At 45.4% G+C, this 22,575-nt stretch overlaps 1 protein-coding gene across 1 annotated transcript in view; it reads right to left on the reverse strand.

The window, feature by feature from the left end:
- LOC136620356 (homeobox protein 2-like) overlaps nucleotides 1-22,575 on the reverse strand; it is a 99,303-nt gene that overhangs the window by 73,463 nt on the left and 3,265 nt on the right. The window contains exons 7-14 of the mRNA XM_066595115.1: nucleotides 21,353-21,415; nucleotides 20,530-20,583; nucleotides 20,413-20,465; nucleotides 19,474-19,502; nucleotides 18,876-18,994; nucleotides 18,328-18,400; nucleotides 17,387-17,608; nucleotides 16,852-17,141 (exon numbers count right to left, since the gene is read on the reverse strand). Of these exons, the coding sequence (XP_066451212.1) occupies nucleotides 16,852-17,141; nucleotides 17,387-17,608; nucleotides 18,328-18,400; nucleotides 18,876-18,994; nucleotides 19,474-19,502; nucleotides 20,413-20,465; nucleotides 20,530-20,583; nucleotides 21,353-21,415 (903 nt within the window). The remainder of the gene's footprint in view (nucleotides 1-16,851; nucleotides 17,142-17,386; nucleotides 17,609-18,327; nucleotides 18,401-18,875; nucleotides 18,995-19,473; nucleotides 19,503-20,412; nucleotides 20,466-20,529; nucleotides 20,584-21,352; nucleotides 21,416-22,575) is intronic.

The raw sequence follows: 22,575 nt of genomic DNA on the forward strand, positions 1-22,575 counted from the left end.
AACGTATCCTTAATGCATTAGTTTAACCCCCCTTGTTCCACCTCCTGCCTTTGTACCTTCTGTATCACCCCCAACCCCTTTGTATAGTATAATATGTGCATACACCCAGCGGTGGGGATATACGGTATAATGTGTATACACAGCGGTGGGTATATACGGTATAAAATGTGCATACACACGGAGGTCGGGATATATAGTATTATATGTGTATACACAGCGGTGGGTATATACGGTATAAAATGTGCATACACACAGATGTGGGAATATACGGTATTATATGTGTATACACACAGGGCAAGCGACAAGATAGACAGACTGATAAATTACATGCCGCATCTCTCTGTCTACTTGTATATTTATGGCTCTGCAATGCGCAGATGGATCAGACAATCACAGAGAAGAGGCGCTTAAGACGTTTATGTTCAGCTCTCTTTATGAAAAACTGGACTTGTGCCTCATTTATCAAAACGGTCTCTAACAGTAAACCTCTGTTGCCCGTAGCAACCAATCACTGCGCAGCTTTCATTTCTTATACTCCTGAGGTAAAATAAAGCTGTGATTGGTTGCTATGGGTAACGGAGACCATTTTACTGTTAGACAGTGATGATAAATCTGTCCCCCTGTTATCTGTGGCAATGAGTCTCAGTACGGCTCGCAGTTTAACCACTCAGGACCGCCAGACGACTATAAACATCCTGCAGTCTTGAAGTGTGTATGGAGACGGTTTGGAAGCCGCGTCCGCTGTATACTCGGCAGCTATCAGACACAACCGCTTGTGACGGCCGCGATTACAGTTAGCTCTGATGGCGGTAGATAAATGTTTAGATGCCACCGTCATAATTGAAAATGTACAAATCCTGGAAGATGGGGACAAACAAAAGCGAAAATATAAAAGTGATAATTCCCCGGCCCCGAGGGTCATTCACACGGGCGTATGCGTAAAACACTGTGTAAACATCGCAGCGTATGAATTGCGTATTGTTCAACTATCCCTGCGTATGATCGCGGATACGGTTTATTTTTCATGCCTATACCGGCATGTGTACTGCGTATGTCACACGAGCAAAAAAAAAAAAAAATGCAAGCAGGGAAGACGGCCTGGAATAATATTCTTCCCGGTTATGTTTAAATTCATTAGCTTGTTTCCAGCAAAATACGTAATACACGACAAAATAGAGCATGCTGCGATTTTTCTTACGCACGTAACATACGCAATGACCGTATGCAAGTCATACTTTCATTGAGCCTATAACCGCGCATTACGCACGCAATATAAGCTGTATTTTGCACTGCCTTGTGGTATCTGGCAGAGTTATTTTGCGCTGCCTTGTGGTATCTGGCGGTGTTATTTTGTGCTACCTTGTGGTATCTGGCGCTTGTATGTTGCGCTGTCTTGTGTTATCTGGCGGTGTTATTTTGTGCTGCCTTGTAGTACGTGGTGGTGTTATATTGTGCTGCCTTGTGATACGTGGGGGTGTTATATTGCGCTGCCTTGTGGTACGTGGCGGTGTTATTTTGCGCTGCCTTGTGGTATCAGGCAGTATTATTTTGCGCTGCCTTGTGGTACGTGATGCAGCCTGGGGCCAGTAGTATGTGCGCTGCATGGTGACATTTGTTTGGCTCTGCTGGGGGTAATATGGCTGCCATATGGTGATATTTGGCGCTGTGTGGCAGTACTTGCTCCCCGGTGAGGTCCTGTGTCACCAAGGATTGGCTGCTGAGACCCGCATGGACAATATTCTGCAGTATGGAGGGGATACTATTGTATGTGGGCTGCTGGGGCCGGTGGGCCGCTGTATAACCCCGGCCCTGATCCTCCATCTTCTTCCCTCACACTGGGACTGCGGCCCCTCAGTGTGTATATACTGTATATACGTTCTCACAGCGAGAGGGGCGGAGTCTATATACACAGCGGGGCTGAGGGGCGCAGCATGAGGGAAGAAGTTAGTTAGATGGAGGATGGCGTTCTACTGTATGACTGAGGAGGTGGGGTAGCAGGCAATGGTGGATTCTAATAGGGGTGACGGCCCCCGGCTCCAGCCCATGGCCACCAATACTGGCCCTATTATAACCCGCTCTTCCCTCCCACAGACAGCTGAGCCCCCGCCGCCCCTGAAGCTTCAGCTCCATCTAGAATGGAGTTTCTTCACTCTAGACACATCACTAATAAGCTGACTAGAATGGAGCTGCTGGAGGCTGTGAAGCCCCGCCCATCCTGTGATGTCACACCTGCCAGGAGCAACTACACTCTAGCCTCCTCCCTGGGGGCGGAGTCCTTCTTCTCACCCCACAGGCCCCAGCTGAGGCGGCAGCACTTGAAGGGCCCCTTTTCCACCTGCCCGTTAGGGCTTCTCCCAGCTGATGGCGGACAACTATCAGATCAGGTCATAGTAAAGGCGGCCATAAGTAACTGCAGGAGAGGATCCTGGACTCGTCATTCGAAGAGATAGCCGCTTCCTCGCCCTCATCACTAGCGCACATTCACATCACCGTATTTACCCCACGTGTTACACAGTGAATAGAGCCCATTGATGTCAATGGGTTCTTTCACATATGTGTATTTCTCACGTGACTTTCCATCGAGTGAAAACATACGCGGCATGTTCTATTTTTGTGCAAATTACACACCAAAATAGGCCATAGAAGTGAATGGGCCAGCGCAAAAATACAGCGATATATTTGCGCATCAAAACAATGGGCCCCTCTGCGTGCCTAAATACACTGCGTAATTACACGCACTAAGGGCTCCTCAAGACGAGTGTTTTTGCATACGGTTCAGCATGCGCAAAATGGCCGACACAAACCGCAGACAGTAGAACCCATTGTTTTTAATGGCCTGCCTCCCATTCTGCCTTTTTGCACTCAATCTTCACATGTGAAAACATACCTGCATGCTCTATATTTGCGCCCCCAAGGTACCATAGGAGTCTAAGTGGTTGTGCAGATGCGCCCCCTGTCCACACAAAATAGCCCACTGAACTGCGCAATTTCAAATCACAGCACAGCGCAAGATAGTACAGTAAACAGAGCTGCTAGTGATAGCGTTCCCTTCACAGCGCAATCACATCGCACTCACAAGCGTATATATGTCTACACTCATCAGTGTTTTCTGCCCAGATAATACGCTGAGTATTACACAATGGAAATACGTATACGGCCGTGTGACCGAGCCCTTAGTCAAAGTCCCCTATATCCTTCCGTAAACACACGTTACTCCGTCCTTCCGTGTAAACGCAGTGACTGAACAACACGCCATAATTCCTTCATCGTTCCGTTTCTGCAGGTTTAACAATCCAGTGATGATCGGCCGATGTAAACAGGGTCACCAATGAACGACAACCTGCTTACTGTGAATGGAGGCGGGCGGCCGGAGCGATCTCCTGCGCACTTCACCTCCATTCGCTGAGTGATCATCGTCCGTTTGGGAAATTTAAATCCTGATTGGAGCATTCAAATGTTGCTGTCAGAATTGACATTGGCAATTGAAGGGTTAACAGCCACAATTGGCATGAATGTTAATCATTGCTGTTGTCAGCGGAGGACAGCTATCAAATATGGCTGAGATCCACTCGGCTTCTGAGCCTGCTGCATACAGACACCAGATATGTGCCACGTCAGGAAAGAGTTAATATAGCTTTTATACTACGGCGGATACAGCTGTGTATCATCTGTAGGCGTTATTTGATGGATGATTTTCACTGCTAGCAGAGATATAGAGCTAAAGCTACATGGCAGCTCTTGGCCACAACCGCGGTCACATGACCCAAAAAAAAATATTTATAGCCGCGCGTCCTCACACGGTCACCGAAATAGATGCTTCAAGGTGCAACTCGCAAGTTGTCACAACCCGCAGGTTATAAAAAATCCACCAAGGTTGGAGGTAACTGGTGAGTTGCACTGTGACCCCATTGATCAGCAAGAGGGCGAGACCGCAGGGCAGCACCGCAATCTATAGCTGAAACCGAATGGATCCCATTGTAATCAATGGAGTCCAACCGGCACTGTTCGGTTCAGTCATAAGATGGATCCTGCCCTAACTTGTGGTATCTGGCGGTGTTATTTTGCATTGCTTTTGTGATATCTGGCGTGTTATTTTGCGCTGACTTGTGGTATCTGGCGGTTTTATTTTGCCCTGACTTGTGGTATCTGGCGCTGGTATTTTGCGCTGCCTTCTGGTATCTGGAGCTCGTATTTTGCGCTACCTTGTGGTATCTGGCAGTGTTTTTTCCGCTGCCTTGTAATATCTGGCTCTGGAATTTTGTGCTGCCTTTTGGTATCTGGCAGTGTTATTTTGCTCTGCCTTGTGTTATGTGGCGGTGTAATTTTGCGCTGTGTTGTGGTACGTGTCGGTGTTATTTTGCGCTGATTTTTGGTATCTGGCAGTGTTATTTTGTGCTGTCTTGTGGTACGTGGCAGCGTTATTCTGCGCTGCATTGTCGTATCTGGCGCTGGTATTTTGCGCTGCCTTCTGGTATCTGGCGCTTGTATTTTCCGCTACCTTGTGGCATCTGGCAGTGTTTTTTGCGCTGCCTTGTGGTACGTAGCAGTGTTATTTTGTGCTGCCTTGTGGTATCTGGCGGTGTTATTTTGTGGTACATGATACAACCAGGGGCCAGCAGTATGTGCGCTGCATGGTGACATTTGTTTGGCTCTGCTGGGGGTAATATGGCTGCTACATGGTGATATTTGGCACTCTCTGGCAGTACTTGCTCCCCGGTGAGGTCCTGTGTCACCAAGGATTGGCTGCTGAGACCCATATGGACAATATTCTGCAGTATGGAGAGGATACTATTGTATGTGGGCTGCTGGGGCCGGTGGGCCGCTGTATAACCCCGCCCCTGATCCTCCATTCCCTCACGCTGGGACTGCGGCCCCTCAGTGTGTATACGTTGTGTATACGTTCTCACAGCGAGAGGGGAGGAGTCTATATACACAGCGGGGCTGAGGGACGCAGCGTGAGGGAAGAAGTCAGTCAGATGGAGGATGGCGTTCTACTGTATGGCTGAGGAGGTGGGGGAGCAGGCAATGGCAGATTATAATAGGGGTGACGGCCCCCGGCTCCAGCCCACGGCCACCAATACTGGCCCTATTATAACCCGCTCTTCCCTCCCACAGACAGCTGAGCCCCGCCGCCCCTGAAGCTTCAGCTCCATCTAGAATGGAGTTTCTCCTCACAGGCCTCTCTTTAGCCACTACGCTCTGGGAAGCCCCGCCCATCCTGTGATGTCACATCTGCCAGGAGCAACTACACTCTAGCCTGGAGGCGGAGTCCCTCTTCCCACCCCACAGGCCCCAGCTGAGGCGGCAGCACTTGAAGGGCCCCTCTTCCCCCTCCCTGTTAGTTGTCTGCATCAGCTGGGAGAAGCCCTATCAGATCAGGTCGTAGTAAAGGCGGCCATGAGTAACTGCAGGAGAGGATCCTGGACTCATCATCCGAAGAGATAGCGATTCCTCGCCCTCATCACTAGCGCACGTTCACACCACCATATTTACCACGTGTGTTACACAGTCAATAGAACGCATTGATTTGAATAGGTTAATTCACATATGTGTATTTCTCATGCGACTTTCTGTCGAATTAAAACATACGCGGCACGTTCTATTTTTGTGGGAATTACACACCGAAATAGGCCATAGAAGTGAATGGGCCAGCATTTGTATGGGGTGTATTTGCGCATCAAAACAATGGGCCCCTCTGCGTGCCTAAAAACGTTGCGTGATTACACGGACAAACAGTTGAAACGTGCATGTAAGAGCTCCTGAAGACGAGTGTTTTTGCGCACGGTTTTGCATGCGCAAAATGGCCGACACAAACCGCAGACAACAGAACCCATTGTTTTTAATGGCCGGCCTCCCATTCTGCCTTTTTGCTCTCAATCTTCACATGTGAAAACATACCTGCATGCTCTATATTTGCGCCCCCAAGGTACCATAGGAGTCTAAGGGGGTGTGCAGATGCGCCCCATGTCCACACAAAATAGCACACTGAACTGCGCAATTTCAAATCACAGCACAGCGCAAAATAGTACAGGAAACAGTGCTGCTAGTGATAGCGCTCCCTTCACAGCGCAATCACGTCGCACTCACAAGCGTATATACGCCTACACTCATCAGTGTTTTCTGCCCAGATAATACGCTGAGTATTACACAATGGAAATACGTATACGGCCGTGTGACCGAGCCCTTAGTCAGATGTCCCCTATATCCTTCCGTAAACACACGTTACTCCGTCCTTCCGTGTAAACGCAGTGACTGAACAACACGCCATAATTCCTTCATCGTTCCGTTTCTGCAGGCTTAACAATCCAGTGACGATCGGCCGATGTAAACAGGGTCACCAATGAACGACGGCCTGCTTACTGTGAATGGAGGCGGGCGGCCGGAGCGATCTCCTGCGCACTTTACCTCCATTCGCTGAGTGATCATCGTCCGTTTGGGAAATTTCAATCCTGATTGAAGCATTCAAATGCCGCTGTGGTAATTGAAGGGTTAACAGCCACAATTGGCATGAATGTTAATCATTGCTGTTGCCAGCGGAGGATAGCTGTCATAGATGGTTGACATCCACTCGGCTTCTGAGCCTGCTGCATACAGACACCTGATATGTGCCACGTCAGGAAAGAGTTAATATAGCTTTATACTACGGCGGACCCAGCTGTATATCATCTGTAGGCGGTATTTGATGGCTGATTTTCACTGGTAGCAGAGACATTGAGCTAAAGCTACATGGCAGCTCTTGGCCACAACGCGGTCACATGACCAAAAATCACAGTGTAGCCCCTAGTCCTCACACGGTCACTGAAATAGATGCTTCACAGTGCAGCTCGCAAGTTGTCGCAACCCGCAGGTCACAAGTAAAATCCACCAAGGTTGGAGGTAACTGGTGAGTTGCACCGTGACCCCATTGATCAGTGAGAGGACGAGACCGCAGGGCAGCACCGCAATCTGTAGTCGGTAAAATGCCGGACAGCTGAGCCGGAACCGAACGAAGTCAATGGAGTCCGTCCGGCGCTGTTCAGTTCAGTCATACGATGGATCTGATCCGCCAGGGGATTCCCCTTTACTGCTCCCCGAACAGAGCCCCCGCCGCTGGTGTGAAACCCCCTAATACTATCTGCACTAACCCAGATTTATGAATATTACCCACTGCAAGCGATAATATAACAGCCATTAAACGATACTAAGCAAACGTTAGTCCTATAACACTGAGATACAGGTCACAATGTACAACATACAGTCCTTCTGAAAGTGGTTGTCACTTCACGACTATTACGACGACTTAACCAAACATGGCATCTCTACCCCAAGGGCTTGTGTATTGCTTTAGCCTCAGTCCATATACTGTGAGAGCTGTCCCTGTAATTACTGATTGCTGCAGCGTCTCTCTATATAACAGGCCTGCTGTGATTTATCTCGTCTCTATTACTATGCGGACTTATTACTCGTCTCGGGGGCGCCCACTTACAGTCTGTCGCTTGGAATGGGAATAGTCAGTGGTTTCCCTTTGTCAGTGTCTGGTAGTTCAGTCTTATAATGTGAGGTCCTTTTGTAACATCTACAGTCTCTGCCATTTCTGCAGAAGGTGGCCCCTTCACTGTCCCGTGCCACTGGAGGCCCAACACAGCATCTGATGCCCATCTCTCCTGGGAACTGGGTTCTGCCTCCTGCTGGCAATTGGGCCTTTACTACTTCACATGTGCTGCTGCAGTCTCTTATAAAAGGGTTCTGACACAGCCTTTTATGATGTTCTGGTCCCAAGATGAGTACCAGCTCTTCGTTTAACCTCTCCAAAGATGGCCACTGCCCCACTTCCTTTTTAAGGCAAAGCTACAGTCTCCATATAATTGTAATAGTTCCACTGATTTCTATTAATAACAGTAATTGCAGCGCCAACTGTAATGAAGTCGGTCAATTACCTTTAATGAGGCTTAATATTTGGGACATTCGTTCTCAGAACCATAGAGGCCACTGGCAAGCTCAGTAATGTGGTGAGGGCTGCTACCATCTCCTTACATTCACACCAAGCCGTTTTACTGAGGCCAGCCTCACTTATGGTTTGTTGTTTGGGACCTGCTAGTGGACCAGGCTTGTCCTTGGTCAGGAGTACAGCTCTATCATGGCTCCAGACTGTAACATGGCTGAGCTCTCCCTCTTGGATCCAGGCAATGCACACAGCAGGCTTTTCAGCCCCTCTCTGGTTCAGGCTCCATTCAGTGATATAGCATGTAATACTGTATCACTGAAGAAACGCATCCAGGCCCCTCTTACTCTCCTCTAGTGAGTTTACCATCACCACATCCTGAGGCAGAGAGTAGCATTGTCCCACTACTCTTACAGAGGCGAAACCTTTTTCCCTCCAGATGTTAGACTAAATTTACATCTGCGCTAGGGATTCCATTATGGGAGCAGGAAAATGAGATCCTCAGGATGAACAGATCCGTCTCATAATGGAACCAAATGGTGAATGGATCCCATTGACTATAATGGGTCCGTTCGGTTCCTGCACTTGTCCAGCCCCCTGCATGCACAACCTTTTCATCCGGCATCTCATGTTGTATCTCTACTAGAGGAGACACTGATGCAGATGTGAATACAGCCTTAGTTTACTTTTTAGCCATAAATATGAAATGTGACTTTTTTTAGAAAGCCCCTTCATTCTTTATTAGATGAATTATAACAATATAACAACGGTTACATGGGGGGGGGGGCATAGAGGCACTTTCGTTAAGACCGTCATTTCATATGCAGCCTTAGGGCTTTTACCCACTAGCGGTTTTTTTAATGCTGTGATATCGCTGCGTTTCTTTCAATAGGACTTTCTAATGTTAAAATCGCATCGCAGAAAAATTGCAAAAGCACAAACTTGCGATTTTTGTGCAATGCGATTTTAACATTAGAAAGTCCCATTGATAAAAACACAGCGATATCGCAGTGTTAAAAAAAACGCTAGTGGGTAAAAGCCCTTAGTAATGTGTTTGCTGGAGTAAGATGTGAGAAATGTATTAAGAGGCACATACATCTTATGATAAATCTACACCAGCATTGGGCTGAACAGTCCGTGGCAAGAAGCTCAAGTACTGGAGCCTTGGCATTAGTGTAATGTCCTCAGGACAGGCTATTTCTCCTACAGCAGGCCTGCTGATTCCCCCTGGTCCTGATGGTGTGCACACCTAAAGTCTTGGATGAGGCTAGCCTCACTCACGAGGTTACAAAGTGTTGGAAGCAACTGAATGAATAAACTACAATCAACCAATCACAACCAGTACAATGAGTATGCTCAGTTCCGTTGTGCCAAAATTTGGTACAAATTTTGTTACATGTGGAGATTTTGGTGCAATATTTGGTACATTCTTCCATTTCATCTCCATGGCAGCCTTAACTGCTTCGGGTGAGTCCTTTATGATTCCACCCCTTTAACTTGTGTAAAGAGTTGCAACTTTTTTATGCCAGAAATCTGGCAGAAGTGTCTTTCTTTATCAGGGTCGCAATTGTGACCCGACCCCTGCACTTAGAGGGCCCAGAGGCCCCCCGCCATATACAGAATGCACATTGAGTGCATTACCAGCCAATCACACTGCCGGCGGCCTGTTGTTGGAGGAAGAGAGAGGAGGAGAAGGGGTCAGAGGTAAGGCAGGCGTAGTGTATAGAGAAGGCCGGATAATGATGTCATCATCCTGCTCATGCTGCCGAGTCTGCTCTCCCTGCTCTCCTCACACTGCAGCTGTCTGCTGGTTCGTTTCCGAAGTCACAGCTGTTATTTCTGGTGTGCTGGGCCCATGTGACTGTCCTAGTGTGACTGCCCTAGTGTGACTGTCCTATGCTTATGTTGTGAGGGGAAAAAACTTATTCATTCCCCATGGCTAATATTCAGAGAAGTGTAGTTTTACTACAGATAATCTCGTACACACACACTTAGCTCTGCTACACTCTGCTACACACACTCAGCTTGGATACAAGATGTGATACGGGTAGCATGGACACTTTTGTACCCTGTTGTACTGCCTCTAGCTTGGATACAAGATGTGATACACGGGGGCATGGAGGCTCTAGTACTCTGTTGTATCGTCTCTAGCTTGGATACAAGATGTGATACAGGGGGGCATGGAGGCTCTAGTACTCTGTTGTATCGTCTCTAGCTTGGATACAAGATGTGATACAGGGGGGCATGGAGGCTCTAGTACTCTGTTGTATCGCCTCTAGCTTGGATACAAGATGTGATACGGACGGGCATGGTGCATCAGCCGAGCCAAAGCGCGCCAAAGTGAGGGAGACCACAAGGTTTTGCAAAAGGGTTGTAACGGATGGCTCTATGTTGTCACCGAACAGTGGTGCCAAAACTGCTCTGGTCAGGGGTTGTGCAGCGATGTACTGTGGTACTGTTAGCACGAAGGCCTGTTTTTGTCATGTGTGACGCCAGCACTCCAATTGGACCCTTTGGATGGAATGCCAATGAAATAATTGAGACAAGACCAATAGCTTGGGATAGTAGTCTGGGAGTAGACAGATTTACTTAAGATGATATTTTGCAAAACAGTTGAATACACAATTTTCCACAACGGTACTTGAAATGGTTATTCTCACTTAAGGGATGATTAGAGTTTAGTGAAGTGTAGGTGAAGCAGAGTTTAAAGTGACTGAGAGACTAATCCTGGCTTTGAGTTCACCGGGTAGTTTTAGACTCACTGTTTAGTAGAAGACTGACCTCGGAAAGGCGCTTCTCCTCTCTACTCTGGAACCTCAAGGGACCAGAATAAAACCTTGCTCGACTCTGGGAAAACAATGTGCTATAACTGTCTGCTCTTGCATGTACGCGTGCCTCCTCCTCTCTCCGACACAACCTGACTGCAACCTCTCTTCTCTCCCTCCTGGCTGAGTCTGCCTAACTGCTCACTGACTCCTTTTATTACCTTTCTTTTTTTCCTGCATTTTCTCGACTCCTCCCTTCTTGCATAGAGACTTGTGTTGTTGCTTTCCCACCCTTGGACTTTGCACTAGTGAGATTGAAGCTGACTATCAGCCAATAGGACACCAGCTGACATCACTGCTAAGCTCTAAGCCATGGACGTCACATAGAGAGGTGGGACAGGGCAAGTGTTGGTGTGAGTGTTCTGTAGGAGCCACTATGCCACTACAATGGAGGCTCTAGTACCCCTTTGAATCGCATCTAGCTTGGATACAAGATGTGAAACTGGTGGGCATGGAGGCTCTAGCACCCTGTTGTATCACCTCTAAATTAGATAAAAGATGTGATATGGGTGGGCATAGAGGCTCTAGTACCCTGTTGTACCGCCTCTAGCTTGGATACAAGATGTGATATGGGCAAGCATGGAGGCTCTAGTACCCTGTTGTACCACCTCTAGCTTGGATACAAAATGTGATACGAGTGGGCATGGAGGCTCCAGTACTCTGTTGTGTACAGGATGTGATACATGTAGGTCTTGAGGCTCCACTACCCTTTTGTACCGTATCTAGCTTGGATACAAGATGTTATACAGGCGGGCATGGAGGCTCTAGTACCCTATTATACTGCCTCTAGCTTGGATATAAGATGTAATATGGGCTGCGTGGAGGCTCCAGTACTCAGCTGTACTGCCTCTGGCTTGGATACAAGATGCCATATGGATGAGCATGAAGGCTCTAGTACCCTATTGCACTGCCTCCAGCTTGAATACAAGATGTGATACTGGTAGGCATGGAGGCTCCAGTACCCTGTTGTATCACATCTAGCTTGGATACAAGATGAGATATGTATGGACATGGAGGCTCTAGTACCCTGCTGTACTGCCTCTAACTTGAATACAAGATGTCATACCAGCGGGCATGGAGGCTATTGTATCCTATTGTGCCGCCTCTAGTTTGGATACAACATGTGATAAAGTTTGCATAGAGGCTCTATTACCCTGCTGTACTGCCTCTAGCCTGGATACTAGATGTGATATGGGTGGGTAGGCAGGCTGTTGCAACCTGTTATGCAGGGTGTAATACAGGGGGCATGGAGGTATACAGGCTTCATTTGGTATATTGCCGCAGATCGCTCCACATTTGCTGTTAATGAGCCTCTAGATCATCCAAACTTGTTGGCTGTGGAAGTTGATGTACCTGATGGTCCCATAAATTAATCCTGTGACCCGCTGGTGTGTGCGGCCGAGCTTTATTCTGCTTGAAAATATATCGGAGATGTATAACTTATACCAGCTATATATATATATCTTCTATATATTTGTCAATGTCCGTTTGTTTGTTCGAGCATTGGCACAAACTGTATAACTGTGTTTCACATAGTATAATCCCGACCCAGAGAAGGTTAAAAAAAATTCTGAAACTTTGTTGCCTTGGCAACCTTATTTGCATTTTTTGTCCTTGCTTGAATTTTAATGCAGCAACCCCCAAATTTGCTTACTCCAATGTAATCTATGTACACAATTTAGTACTCCTGGTTATTTCCAACAAGTAATTCCCACTAGAAGAGTCAGACGGAGCGTTGAATACATGGAGCACATTTATGAACACCGGCCTTCATTTATCAAAACTGTCCAACAGTCAATCAACAAACAGTAAAAAACTGTTTTTGGTGCCGATAGCAACCAATCACAGAGCAGCTTTCATTTTACCTCAGCACTGAGGATTGAAAACTGTTGCCCATAGCAACCCATCATAGCACAGTTTTCATTTTACCTCAGCACTAAGAAGATTACAGCGCAGCTTTTATTTTACCTCCGCAGTATAATGTATAGCAACCAATGACGGTGCAGCTTTCATTTTACCCCAGCAGAGTTTTCAAAGGACATCATTGGGCGCAACAAAGGAATTGAGCAACAGCGGATTTTGGTCAACATTTAAAGTCCAAGGGCAAATTTATCATTGTGTTGGTTCACTACTACCTGAATCATATGAGGAACACAAGTTCTTGCAGATCTACGTTATGGGGGGCGAACAGCAGCGAGACGACCGATGCTGCAAGAACATCTCAGCCACTAGGGAAGATATTGCTTTATCGCTGCAGCCAATGGTGCACCAGAATTACAGCTATGTTCGTCCCTCCACGTATTTATGCGTATGTTCTGATATCATCTTTTCTTACCTAAAATGTCACGTCTTGTATTGTCCGCATTCTGTATCGGGTACCCAGGCTACTATCAATATAATGTAGCTGACAAATGTGTGTTTTTTAGTTCCACCAGCAACAGTTACATTTGACTTTATTATTCTTTACTGCCCTCTCTATGTATATACATTATTATTAACACCATTATAGTACATCCGGGTATAAACTGCCTCCAATAGAGTTGTGTGTAGCAGGAGGCATGTGTGGCGACATCTGTATAATCTCATCATCAATGCTGGACTTCCCCCTTTCTAGAGATTAGTGGGGGTCTGTCTGGGGTCCTATTCTTTTTAATATGTTCCTAAGTAATATAGGAGAAAGGAGTTCATATATGACCCTAGTTACTGACTGGTATCAGTGGTACTAATATACTGAAAGCACCCCAATCACTAGTGAGGAGATAGATGCCTACAGAATAGATCTGAGACCAAAACATTACACTAGAGCTCCCCAACATGTCATATATGCACCAGTGCACATGGTCTTATTGGTTTCTATGGCTCAGTGTACACAAGCCATTGTGTTAGAGGCAGTGGAATGAGCGCTTATATAAGCTTCGGCCTACAATTGTCTTTTTCCCCCATCTCCACACATTTGTGTTCACCTCAACCAAGCAGCCGAAGTTTACCATTAAATTCCAGCGATTTGCAAGGCCTACCATTATGGTGGACCATTATGGTGGACCACCAACCTACTGCATCTAGTGACTGCAGTTCAGTCCTTCACAAACAAGAAGTCTTCGAGCACTGATGGATTGCCTATTGAGTGGTATAAAACACCATGAAATTCTTGGCCTCTAGGCTTCCTATACTTTACAATTCTAGGGGAGGACATCATGCCGGACACCCTGCAAGAGGCTCTGATAGTCCCAATTCCAAAACCTGGGAAGGACCTGAAAGACTGTAGTTCCTATCATTCCATTTCCCTTCTTAATAACATTAAATTCCTTACCAAAACACTAGTAATTCATATCAATTCCATCCTTAAAGACATTATACATGCTGACTAATTAGTCGTTATGCCTGGAAAGAGTGCAGATAGGAACCTAGGATCTCTTTTACCAATCTCACAAATCTGCATCCAATAGTGGGAATTGGATTCCTGTATTTATTGACCAAGATAAAGCCTGTGGTTCAGTGAAGTGGAGGTAGACATTGTGTGGAATGCCTTCACAACTTGTTAACTACATCTCCCGGAATGTGGCTGCACACACACCAGATGTTTTCTATTTCCAAATAACATTGCCAACAGTGGAAGGTCCAAAAATGCTGCAATGTCCTGTACTGATTGGCTGTTCAGGCCCATCACCATACCCGATTGGAAAAAAAAGTCAACTCTACACCTGGTGACATTCTGATGGCTTCTGTACTGGGATACACCTGTGTGATGTTCAGCTTTATACCTAATGCTCACACTTTCAATTTGCCTATCCTCTTTCGTCTGACAGCAAAGAATTGTCTGGTATCCCAATTCTTTTGTCAACACAGTGTAGTTTGCAAAGCTGGAAAAAGACATACATTCATCCATTTTAGCCTATTATTCTGCAGTATTGATCCAGAGTACAGTGTATGTGCTCCAAAGAGGGGTAGTTTGTCTTAAGCTCCAAGAGATGCTATGATAGGCTGCGGTAACAAGATGAGTAATGACTACATTTTATCTTGCCAGAGCTTTGGGTTTGGGTTAGTTTTCATGAAATGGCTGCAGATGTTCTATAGCTCCCCAGTGGCTAGTGGCAGAACTAATACTCATATCTCTGCGTGGTTCTCTCCAATAGAGGTATGTGACTGGGCGGTCTCCATCTCTGGCCCTTTTTGTTCTAGTTATTGAGCCTCTCACAATCCAAGTGCGTAAGTCCTTTGCAATTGTAATATACCAGCTAACTGCTACTTTAGGTATAACCAACTATAGCTTGCTGTTAGAGCCTAGTTCAATGCCCTGACAATCTTCCTTGATTCTTCTGGAGGCTTTGGCTTAAATGTACAACTTTTTTTAACTACGTTCTAGTTTTTATACTCACTTAACATGCTAGATATCCCAGATGTGGACTGTGATGAGAGCGGGGATATCCTGGCTGGCCCTGGCTCTCTACTGGTCAGTGTTAGGCCGTTGTCACATGGACATCTTTGTATGCGCAATGCACAGAGAATAGAACCCTTTGATTTCATTGGGTTTGTTCACATGCGCAAGTTTTAGCGTGCACATTTCAGTAACACAAAGAAAAAGATGATAAAAAAAGATAGAACATGCTCTATCATACTGTGTATTTGTGCACCAAAGCTCCCCATAGAAGTCAATGGGGGTTGCGCAAGTGTGTGTGCAACATGCAGGGAGATGCATGAAACATTGCGTAATTCCGCTGGAAGAAGAACTATCTAGAACTCATTAGATGAATCACCTATTTCAACCAGTGTATTTTACACACACTAGTTGAAATAGGTGATTCATCTAATGAGTGCCAACATGCACGGGAAAAACGCTTTCTTCATAGCGCACAAAAGTTGCCCTAAGGCGTGCGCAATTGTGCATACGCCCATGTGAAGCCGGCTTTAAGGATAAGGTTAATTTTATACCTAGAGTTTACTATCCCCGTCTAGATTACATACTCTGGGTCTGTCCGCTTCAGCGACTTGTTCATGATGTGTTACTAATGCAGCCCGTGTTCTGGGAGTATAACAACCAGTAAGACTACTGACGGGATGTTCCCGAATTCATGGAGTCTCACTTAGGGCCACTGTGGATCATGCATCCCAAGGTTTGTCTTTTCGGGCTTGTGGATGATATCTTGGTGATTATGGCGACCCGCACCTTATAGAAGTGGTTTTTTTTAGGCCAAAAAAGTCATTTTACTCAATTGGAAGCATCCTAAGGGGCCGACCGGAGCTGCATAGATCTGGGTGGATCTGCCTAGACAAATTTAATAAAACCTAGGTATTTGGGTAACTTGCCCCTCAGCTGCAGTAGCGATGGCTGTGTAATTCTCTCCCTCTCCTCAGGGGTGCAGGACGCCCCGCTCAATGGGTCCTGTTCTTCCTGTCCTCAGGGGTGTAGGACGCCCGGCTCTATGGGGTCCTGTTGGTCCGGCTGAGTGGTCCAGAAAACCCACCACTTGTTTTACAGCATTCACCATTCGGTAAAAATAACATGATAGCTTTCTTATGTTTGTACATTTTTTTTTATTTTTTACAACTTTTGCACAATAAAAACACGTTTTTAAAGATAATTGATTCTGCATCGCTAAGACCCATGACATCTTTATTTTTCCAGGAATCGAGCTATATGAGGTCTTGTATTTTGCAGGAAGAGTTGTAGTTTTTATTGGTACTATTTTGAAGTACATGTGACTTGGATTGCTTTTTATTACATTTTTTTGGCATTCACCAAGCTTATGTAATGCATTCTACTATGACAGCAGCGTATTACTGGAGGCAGGGTTTAATACGCCGAGTTACACGGTAAACATGGAGGCCTTTGTCAAGCTTCCGGCTGTCATGGGAACACATTGGTATCTTGCAATCCTATTCCATGGTGCCGATGGGTGACAGAAGGAGCCCCCTCCACCTTTCATCTGCTTACATGCTGCAGTTGCTTTTGATTGTGGCATGTAAGGGGTTAAACTGCCTGGATCTGAGGTTTCTCCATTCCTACTGGTTAGAGTAGGAGCCCGGCAACTCAGTCAAGCCCCAGCTTTAAAAGTAAACATGCATGTTCGGGTTTAAGGCCCATTACTGGGATCACACTGTTGTTACCGACACTGTTGGTGTTGTTTCCACCGCTGTTGTTTCCACGACTGACACTGTGGTGGTCGCCGCTGTTGTTTCCATGGCTTACACTGTTTTTGCCACCGCTGTTGGCGTTGTTGTGGCCACTGTTCTTTCCACTGCTGATGCTGTTGTTGCCACTACTGTCGCTGTTGTTTCCACAGCTGACACTGTTGTTGCCGCCGCTGTTGTTTCCATGGCTGACACTGTTGTTGCTATTCCTTTTGGTGTTGTTACCGCCACTGTTGTTTCCACGGCTGACGCTGTTGTTGCCGCCACTGTTGGTTTTGTGCCGTCGCTGTCGTTTCCAGAGCTGACACTGTTGTTGCCACCACTGTTGTTTCCACGTCTGACACTGTTGTTTCTGCCACTGCCACAGTTGTTTCCACAGCTGTCACTGTTGTTTCTTCCGCAGTTGGTGTTGTGCCGTCGCTGTCGTTTTCACGGCTGACACTGTTGTTGTCGCTGCTGTTGTTTCCATGGCTGACACTGTTGTTGGCACCGCTGTTAGTTTTGTTGTCACCACGGTTCTTTCCATGGCTGATGCTGTTGTAAGCCGCCGTTGTCGGTATTTTTCCCACCACTGTCGCTGTTGTTTCCACGGCTAACACTGTTGTTTCCACAGTTGTCACTGTTGTAGCCGTCGCTGTTGGTGCTGTTGTCGCTGCTGTTGTTTCCATGGCTGACACTGCTGTTTCCGTTGCTGTTAGTTTTGTTGTCACCACTGTTGTTTCCACGGCTGACTCTGTTGTTTTCAACAGAAATCAAAGCAAAACTGTATAATCTATAGCGATGATCTGTGTGTATACTGCGTAGAGATGATACACATAATGTACAGGATCTAATAGATGGATGAAGACTTGACCTTCACGGAACGGTTTTCAGATGGTTTTCATGTTACGACCTGAGAAAAACAAGAATGATATATGCTTTAGAAGTGCAAACAGAAATCAAAGCAAAACTCTCCCGCAGGATCCGTCGCAGCAACTGCACTGGGATCACGGGGGATTTACAGGACAATGTCTATCATTTTTAAAAATTCTCTCTCCTTTTTCACAGTTAGGATAATTTTTAAGCACAAAGAAAATCCCTTTAAAGTTAATTCTTTAGTGACCAATCACATAAACGTTCATTAATGATCTGTAGGGTATGGAACAAGCTTGGTAGCCATGCTTGCTTCATACTTGGCTGCTACCAGCTAATTCCTACAGCTGACATCTGCTGACTATAGCCACAATCAGAACTGGCTCCCATCATGGCCATTTATCTACTTAGATGCTGCAACCTATATAATCTCTCTATATATACTCTAGCGCTGGTATAACTGCGTTCCTTCTCTAACTAACATGCGTCTATAGAAGAGTTCCCCTATTAGACACAGCCCGTCACTACTGCCCAGTTTATACTGTGTAGATGGCCGCTATGAGAATTCTCTAGGTGTCACCCCATAAAATCACTACTTACGGCCTTTGTTGGGATTTTTTAGGGAGCCAATTAGGGTTCTGTTCCAGAAGGTCCAGCATCTCCCGTGACACTTCTGGAAATAAGAAGAGATATATACAGTTTAGTTTTAAGACTTGCTTTCTTATGGTAGCGGTCCTTCTAAAAAGAGTTTCCTGTCCTGTTTTTCCACTGATGACCTATCTTCGGATAGGCCATCAGTATTTGATGGACAGGGGTCTGCTGCTCAGAAACCCCATCCATCAGCTGATCGTCTGGCCCCCTGCAGTGACAGCGGCATCAGCAGACATTGTAGGAAGTGGAAGCGCCGGCTTTACAACCCATGAAATAAGTACTTACTTTTACTTTTGGCTTTCCGTATACAAGGATACCTCTCCTCGGGTCATCCGGCAGCACTGCTGACAGTTCTGGAAAGAAGTCATTTATACGGTATTAAATATTAAATGGTACTGGTGAAAAATACAACAATAGGGTTTTGAAAGTGGGGATGGAAAAAAAAAAGATTATATTTCCATGGCTGACATTGCTGTCGCCGCTTTTGGTGTTGTTACCACCACTGTTGTTTCCACGGCTGACACTGTTGTTGGCGCCGCTGTTAGTTTTGTTTTCGCCACTGTTGTTTCCATGGCTGATGCTGTTGTTGCCGCTGTTGTTGGTATTGCTGACAGTTCTGGAAAGGAGCAGTCATTTATACAGTTAACCTGTAAGACATGTTTTATCTGTGGGGGTTCTTAGTCAGTCAGTATATGTGTATAATCTATAGGTGATCTGTGTGGATACTGTGTAGATATAATACACATAATATGCAGGATTTATTAGATGGGAGAAGACCTTACCTTCACAGTACGGTTTCCAGATGGTTATTCTGTTATGACCTGAGAAAAACAAGAATGATATATTCTTTGGAAGTGCAAACAGAAATCAAAGCAAAACTCACCGCAGGATCCGCCGCAGCATCCGCACTGGGATCGCGGGGATTTACAGGACAATGTGTTGGTTTTTTTTAATTCTCTTTCCTTTTTCACTGTTAGAATAATTTTTAAGCATACAGAAAATCCCTTTAAAGTTAACCCTTTAATCACCAATCACATAAACGTGCGTCTATAGGGTGAGTATGGAACAAGCTCGGTAGCCATGCTTGCTTCATACCTGGCTTGAACCAGTTTAAGTGGAACCAGCTGTAAGTCACTTTAACTAGACTCACAGTTCAACACATTGTAACCGTTCTGAATACTTTGGTAATACACTTCATAACACTCAGTAACACGGACTGTGATATCTGATAACGCTGTATCGGCTTGCCAGTCTTTTCATTATCAAATACTGTTCTCTAAACTGCTCCGCTTAACACAAGCTTCTGGAACATCAATGGTTCTAGCGACATACTCTCAGATTTACCGCCCATACGGGACTCAACAGACACTTTGTATTCCTAATCTCTTTGTGTTTGCTGTCTCTTTACCTACTCATCCGGGCTGGTACACGCTCTCTACAGATCACATCAATCAGCACTCAGTGTCTCTACAGGTTAAGGCTCCGCATCTACAGCATCTCATTAAAGTGTCCGCAGGGGCCACAACAGAAACCCTTTTCCATCCGCACGCTCACGCACAGTCCCCAGTTATACAATAAGGGCTCTTTCACATGAATATAAATATGCAGCGTATTACACAGTGAATAAAACAGTGATTTCAATGGGTTAATTCCCGTGTGCGTATTTCAGTCATGTAATAAAAAACTTAGCATTTCTTATTTTAGTGTATATTATGTACCAAAATAACCCATATTAAACTGAAATCACTGAGAACAGTCTTTCAGGTTTTTTTTTAGCACAATAAGTAGAAAGTATGCACATTTCAGTCACATAAATACGCTACCTATTTACACAACTGAAATACATATATGCCCATGTGAATGTGCCCTAACCCGTAGACGTCCTCACGCTTTCCTAGTACACAAATGTATCTATGTCAGTAAGTCACATACAGTTATATACATGGGTAGATTCCCACATCTCCCCTTATAGTCTCTTATGTCTGCATCCTGTTAAATAAGTCTATATCCTCTATGGACAGACATATATATTACCTTCAGGATATGTAGTCGGGTGGTGGGCAGCAGGTCTTCTGCAGCTGTATCTCCTGTAAGAAACAAGAACATACTGACTTCATTCATAAAGATTTAGAAACAGTCATGCTATATTACCTTCAGGATATATGATCCTTGTGGTGGGCAGCAGGTCTTCTGTAGCTGTATCTCCTGTAAGAAACAAGAGCATACTGACTTCAATTACAAAGCACGGAGCAAATCAATATATAGAGGGGCGTCTCAAAGTAAGGAAACACCCAGAGAAAATGAAAATGGTTTAGCGGATGATGATCCAACTTTAGACACAAATTGTAGAGGAAGCGAGGAACCCGCTAGGCCATGTAACCTAAGTATTGCAGTATATTCTACATGCGATCAGATGATCACTAATTCAAGTCTCCTATTAGGACTTCAATTGAAAAAAAAAATCGAAATCAAAATTAGTTTAATAACCTTTTGTTGAAGTGAATGGAAGATGAACTGCAATTCCAAAAAACAGCACACAAAGAAGGGTGGCGCTGTTTTTGAAAAAAAAAACACCATGTATTTCTAGCCCTGGACAACCCTAATAACCCCATTATGTCAATATATTGAGGTTGTCTGTATCTTTTATAAATTGGGGAATGGTTTCCTACAGTGATTACTAATGACATAAAATAGAGAAATAAATAGTAATCGTATTGATCCAAGTACATAAAGCAGGTTTTGCACCAGCAGCAGCAATAACTTCCCACACTGGGTCAGGCTGTTGTATGAAATAGGCAGTCAAGGAGTTTCAAACCGCACACTCCATAGAAAGTCCATATAGAAAAATTGTAGAACTGGCAGCATATGGGGATGCAGTAGAAAAGAATAATTTATTCTCCCATCACAACAGACAGCGAAGGTTCGGCCTGACAGCCTTCCTCTAGTTATAGTAGTGACGTCATTATACACTTACCGTTTATACTGGGAATAGTCAGTATAATAACAGTCCTAATTCTGACCTCCAGTCCAGATATCCCTATGAGGAGAAAATGGCATTCATTAGTTTCATATATCACCTACATGTGGGCTTCAATCCCAACCCGAGATTTATAGAGCGTATCTCCTATTACAGGAAGAATAGCGGATACTAACTAACTAATCTCCTGTAAATGGCGCGGACTGCGGCGGCGCTCACTAGTGGGGAGACAACTTGTGAAAAATCAGTTTGGACCAAATTAATTTGAACTGAACCACAAGTTCACCAAAACCCCTAAAACTGCTGTATAAGGGCGAGCACCCACTGGCGTTTGCGTTTTCCGCCTCCAGAAAGCTAATACGCACGCCGTCAGCCAGTTACATCCATTCAATGACATCATTGAATGGCTGTGATTGGCTAAAACACACGTGGCTTCAGCCAATCACACTATTCAATGACATCATTGAATGGGTGTGATTGCTAACACACGTGCGCCTTCAGCCAATCACAGCCATTCAATGATGTCATTGAATAGTGTGATTGGCTGAAGCCACGTGTGTTTTAGCCAATCACAGCCATTCAATGCTGTCATTGAATAGCTGTACCGGCTGACGGCGTGTGTATTAGCTTTCTGGAAGCGGGGATTTCAAGCCCCGCATTCAGAAAGCAATGCTGCGCCGCGGACGAGGAGCGAGCGACATCCTGCCGGAGCGCGACAGAACGCCGGGGGAGGTGAGTAATGATTTTTTTTTTTTACACTTTTTTTTTTTGTATTACCGGCGCATAAGACGACCCCCGACTGCAGAGCAGATTTTTCGGGGTTCAAAAGTCGTCTTATACGCCGGTATATACGGTAAAAAAGAATAGAGTCTTGTGAGGAAACAAAACTAAGTGACTATAAAAAGAATAAAGATAAGGGCTCACCTGGCGTGGACAGCTAGCCTGTGGGGAGGGGAGGCCGCCACACCTGTAGTCCTGGTAAGCCGGACACTTCTTCTGCACCAGGTGCATCCATGGGACAGGAAGAGTTCAAAATCCAAGGCAGGGAATCAGGACAAAGACAACTATAGTTTAAAGAAAAAAACAACAAGCGCTCATCAGTTAATGTAGGGACAAATTGGTAATATTCATTAGCGAGAAAAGAGGGGTCTGATGTGGGAATTGAAACCCTCCTCTTGTCGTACATCAAGATGCAATGTAGACGCCTATTAATAGAAAGC

This window comes from Eleutherodactylus coqui, chromosome 1 (genome assembly GCF_035609145.1).
Source record: "Eleutherodactylus coqui strain aEleCoq1 chromosome 1, aEleCoq1.hap1, whole genome shotgun sequence".
NCBI classification, from domain to species: domain Eukaryota; kingdom Metazoa; phylum Chordata; class Amphibia; order Anura; family Eleutherodactylidae; genus Eleutherodactylus; species Eleutherodactylus coqui.